General features: G+C 35.5%; 1 protein-coding gene across 1 annotated transcript; it reads left to right on the forward strand.

Moving 5' to 3' along the window:
- The first annotated feature begins 1,528 nt into the window (after positions 1–1,528).
- LOC100808212 (APETALA2-like protein 3) lies at positions 1,529–4,493 on the forward strand. Its single transcript, XM_003520593.5, has 10 exons — positions 1,529–2,267; positions 2,364–2,389; positions 2,480–2,510; positions 2,602–2,689; positions 2,779–2,924; positions 3,114–3,158; positions 3,277–3,380; positions 3,510–3,652; positions 3,782–3,898; positions 4,003–4,493. The coding sequence occupies exons 1-10, from the start codon at positions 1,840–1,842 to the stop codon at positions 4,252–4,254; spliced, it is 1,380 nt and encodes a 459-aa protein (XP_003520641.1). The 5' UTR covers positions 1,529–1,839; the 3' UTR covers positions 4,255–4,493.
- Positions 4,494–5,225: the final 732 nt, after the last annotated feature.

Below are 5,225 nucleotides of genomic sequence, written 5' to 3' on the forward strand. Positions count from 1 at the left end.
TTAAAATAAAAAAAATTCGTTAAAATGATATTAATACATTTTTATTGTGTTTTTTAATGTATTGGAGGTAGCTTTGATTTAAAAGTTTATATTTTGAATTCCTTAACCAGTACCCTTAAATTTAATTAGAAAAATGTACCTTAAAAGAAAAAAATTAATTAGAGTTGTTGATTAAAAATTAATAAAAGATGCATAGTTAAACAATATTATTTTGACATATGTAGTTACATTTTATTACAATTTTAACTATTAATTTTATAATGAATAACTATAATATTTTATCATGTAAAGTATTATAAATCTTTTATTTAGAGAAGTCAAAATCAAATTTTTGGTTTAGGTCGTGTTCACAAACAATGTGGATCTTAAAATAAACATAAATATACATAATCCAAATACGGTAAAAAAAAAAGATATTTTGTATTTTTTTTCCTACTAATAAACGTAAACTCTAGGCATGCATTAAAACTACAATAATATGGGCGGCAATGCGCATGGATCATGGATGAGAAGGAAACTTTGCTGGTTAACTTGCACAAGAATACCGATAGATACATGTACTTGGGTTTCAATTTTATTACTTTGTTTTGGTAAACATTTTTATTACTTTAGGTTGGCGAATAATAACTACAAATTACTACAGACATTAAAAAAATTAAAGTCATTCACATTAGAGCAATAAATTTTAATTTACACTCTTTAGATTTTATTATATTTTTATGCTCCTCTGAGCTCTTATGTGATATAAACTTTGAATAATTTCATGCACAATTTAAAACAAGTACAATAATTTATAATCATCTTTCTATATATTAGTATATTACCACATTAATATAATAGTTTCAATCGTCAAGTAATTTTTATTACAGTTATTTGATTATAATAATAATTTTATAGGTATTTTCTTCTTGATCATCATTTTGTCTTTTCAAATATTCTATTGCAATACAAATACAAATATATATTTTGTTTGCTCTTTAATTTTTCATAAACGATTTTAGTTATTCATTTTATTATACATTAGTTATAAAGATGATAAAGCTTTTATATCATCGATCAATAAGTAATTATTGTTAATATGATTTTTAATATAATTATTATAAAGAAATTAACAAACTTACTTTATACAATTGTTTAGGATTAGATAATCAATAAAATTATTTTATGTATCACTATATAATCTATTTTATCAATAAATAAATATATTTAAGTCTCTTACCTAATCCCGTTTTTCTCACAGAGTACTGTAAAAAGAAAGAAACTGTGGAAAAAACTGAAAGGGATGCCAGTTCACTGATTGAATGATATCGTGAGTCCTCAGCAGAATGAAATTGGATCCCAAATTTTATTTTAATTTTAGACACACTATCTCTTAATTAATTACTAATATCACAATGTATTGTTTTTTATTAATGAGATGCATGCGTCAGTCTTATGCAAGTATTTTACTTGGTTCTACTAGGGGCTAATTATATTTCTCATTCTGATAAATAAATAAGAAAAAATGGCAGGAGAAATTGTTTGTCCCGGATAAAGAAATATAGAAACTGAAAAGGGTGGGGAAGAGAAATTACAAATAAATGTGTGGCAAGACTTTAAGAGGAAAAAGAAAAGGAGGCCCAGCATTGTTTCATACAAGAACAAAACCCACGCACTCTCTTCTTCTTTTTTAATCTCCCTCTTCACTGCTCTCGCTGCATGAAATTCCGTCCTATATTGTTACACATTCAACAAATGATGTGAATCCCTTCTTGTTGCCGTAGCCTCACACACTCACTTCTTCCGTTGTAACTAACTTTACTTTTCCTTCCAAACGGCTTCTAACAAACTCTCGCCGCGATGTTGGATCTCAACCTCAACGCCGATTCTGCCTCCGACGCGCAAATGGAGAGCTCCGGCAGCTTCAATTCCTCCGTCGTCAATGCCGCCGACACCGACGACTCCTGCTCCTACGGCGACGCCGTCGCCTACAACTTCGCCATCCTCAACACCACCACCACCGCCACCTCCGACGGACCTCCCCTGGCCGCCGCCGGAGAATCCTCCGTTCGCACCATCCAGCTCTTTCCGGCGGTCGAATCGGGAGCCTCGCCGGCGTGGCTGGATTTTTCGTCGAAGGTGGATCAGAACGGTGCTCCGCAGGAGCAGAGGATCCCTCCCCGGCAACCGCCGGTGAAGAAGAGCCGGAGAGGACCGCGGTCGCGAAGCTCGCAATATCGCGGCGTTACATTCTATCGCAGAACCGGAAGATGGGAATCGCACATTTGGTTAGCACTTAGTAATAATCGGTGATGCTTAGTAATTTTTGTAGTAACACGCTACCGTTGCTGAATCCACTGTGTGGTTTTTTTGTTTATGTGCAGGGACTGTGGGAAACAAGTGTACTTGGGTGAGGACGCAACGCAAGTAGAAGATTCGTTTTATGCTAACTGCTTCAGTTTTCTTTAATATCGCTTTCTTTTTCTTTATTTTCTTTTAGGTGGATTTGACACAGCGCATGCTGCGGCAAGGTAATTTGAATTTCGTGATTAGGTGTTTTTGGTTTTGTTTAAGCATAAGAAATATTTCGTACTTTTTTTTTATTATTTTTTTTTGTTTCAGGGCTTATGATCGAGCTGCGATCAAGTTCCGTGGCGTTGATGCGGATATCAATTTCAACGTTAGCGATTACGATGAAGATATAAAGCAGGTTGTTAACTGTGAAGTGATGTTTTTAATTTGTTGCTATTTTTTTTAGAAACTTGAATTGAATTTGTAGTTTGTGGATTTTATGTGCAGATGAGTAACTTCACGAAGGAGGAGTTTGTGCATATTTTGCGGCGACAGAGCACTGGTTTTTCAAGGGGAAGCTCCAAATACAGGGGAGTTACTCTGCACAAGTGCGGGCGATGGGAGGCTCGTATGGGGCAGTTTCTTGGTAAAAAGTGAGAAAACAGAACTATTTGGTTGAATTCAGAGAGGGATGAACTTGATATGCTTTGATCACCTTGCGTTTTAATTTTGTCATTTTTTTTAATTTCCATGTGCGTTAATATGTGAGATTATTTATGTTGATTCTTTTGTTCTTGATAAATCAGAATTTAAGTTGACCAGGGTTTATTGCTTGCTTATAGGTATATATATCTTGGGCTATTCGACAGTGAATTAGAGGCTGCAAGGTTTTACCCATCTAATATCTCAAGACTAAATTCCTTAACATTTTGGATTCCGTATATATACATATATACAGACACACACTTGGTATGTTATTATTGACTTGCTGTATATTAATTCCAGAGCGTATGATAAGGCTGCTATAAAATGCAATGGAAGGGAAGCAGTTACAAACTTCGAGCCCAGCTTCTATGAAGGGGAGGTAATTTCCCAGTCTGATAATGAAGGTACTACTTGTTTACTGTTGAGGATCTTCTTTTATTTATTTATTTCCATTGTTTCATGATCTGCTTATTGATTGATCTATAAACTTGTGGATTAACATTTAACAACACCTTCATTCTGATATTATTCAGATAACAAGCAAAGTCTTGATCTGAACTTGGGATTAGCTCCCCCTTCTTACTCTGATGGTCAAATCAAGAACACACCCAGCAATGGGAGTGGTATGATAACTCCGCACAGCTGGGATAATATCCCTCTCGACAAGAGAGTAATGGTAAGGTTGAGGAGTGTTGTATGGCCGTATGATTGGATTCCTTTGAGTCTGCAATTTTCATTTGTTTCTGAATTAGCTAGCACTTTGTATTGATAGCTTTCATGATATATTTTTCACTTTGCTTAATAGTTTGAGCACTCTGCATCAAGATCACTGACCGTTCAGCCATCTCATCATGGCTTCTCCGTAGCATCTGGGCAACATCCTTCCGTCTGGAATGGTAGCAATTTCTTTCCTATCTACGAGGTGATTGCCATATATTTTCACAGCAATTTCTTTTACCCAATGTTTGCCTTAGTATTACTTATTTTAGTGCTCACTGATCATTCATTTTCGTTTTGTATTTACAGGAAACAGCAATAGAGAAGAGGATGGAAGCTGCTCCAGTGCCAAATTGGGCATGGCAAGTCAAAGGTCCTTATGGCGGGGCAACTCTTACTCCACCCCTCTCTACTGCAGCATCATCAGGATTCCCTTCAACAATATTACCATCAGCTGCGGATACTCAAATTCGTTTTCCAAACATGACATTCCTCCACTCACATTTTCCACCATCAATCACTAACTCCGGCACCATATCCCCTTTCTTCTGCGGTAGCTGAATGCATCGCATTGCATTGCTAGGTAGACCAAATCAACTGCAAATCTTCTTGATTTCACCATATGGTTGACAAACTAGTAGGACTATAGCTACAAGTAGTAATTGAATTGCTTGGTTCCAGAGCTTTTACTATTTGCCACTCTACTAATTTTCTTCAATGTAAAGAAATGCCATGCCGCGATGACATGTTGAACTCTGCTTTTTACTGATTTGAGACTAAGCATTTACTTTGGTATCCAACATTCAGCCTCGGTGCTTTTCTATCTAGAAAATACTTGAAAAGATGAGTTTGATCTTTGAAGAGACGGAATTTGTAGATTTGAAAGCATGCTAAGTTCAATCCGGCTTTGTGGGTCATAGTTGTGATTTTTCTTTGCTTCCGTTAGTTAGTCCTTAGTCGCCAGTAGCCAATGTTTATTATTGCCGACATAACACTATTCACAAATTTTGGCTTGAATCGCTTCACATGGTTATTCTTATATTTAAGGAACAGCAAAGCTGTCTTATGGTCTTTGTTATGATTCCTCCCCTATCCTAGGTCGAAGTTTATATATTGATTTTCTGCGCACGGTAGGACGTCCAAATCACTTTATGTCCCATTCCTATGTACATTGTTAACATTCCATGCTTCTTTCACATTTTTTTAATTTTTACTTCCCACAAACAAAGATCTATAGTAGTGCGTAATAAGCATCATTGTCAGAGAGTTCGGAAACACTGTCCGAGAAGATAATGAAAGAAGTTATAACCAAACTGCTGATGCATCATTGCCGACGCTTTACAAGCTTTATAATATTACGCAAACCAGACAAACACGATTTCCTATATTTTTAATCTCTATTGCTGATGCATCTTTATATGTACAGACTTCTTTTTTTTTAGGTCAATGTGTGGTTACTTAATAAATCAGATTCGAGAATAAAAATTCTCATTGCACAATAGGTAGGAGGGAATGTAATGTATGGTCGGAGA

The sequence above is a fragment of the Glycine max genome, chromosome 3 (assembly GCF_000004515.6).
Source record: "Glycine max cultivar Williams 82 chromosome 3, Glycine_max_v4.0, whole genome shotgun sequence".
NCBI classification, from domain to species: Eukaryota; Viridiplantae; Streptophyta; class Magnoliopsida; order Fabales; family Fabaceae; genus Glycine; species Glycine max.

What these genes read in the sequence shown, in the direction of transcription:
- LOC100808212 (XM_003520593.5), top strand. Translation starts at nt 1,840, where the DNA reads ATGTTGGATCTCAACCTCAACGCCGATTCTGCCTCCGACGCGCAAATG. An exon ending in GGGCAGTTTCTTGGTAAAAA is followed by an intron (nt 2,925 to 3,113) that starts GTGAGAAAACAG and finishes GCTTGCTTATAG; the next exon opens with GTATATATATCTTGGGCTAT. An exon ending in CTCTCGACAAGAGAGTAATG is followed by an intron (nt 3,653 to 3,781) that starts GTAAGGTTGAGG and finishes TTTGCTTAATAG; the next exon opens with TTTGAGCACTCTGCATCAAG.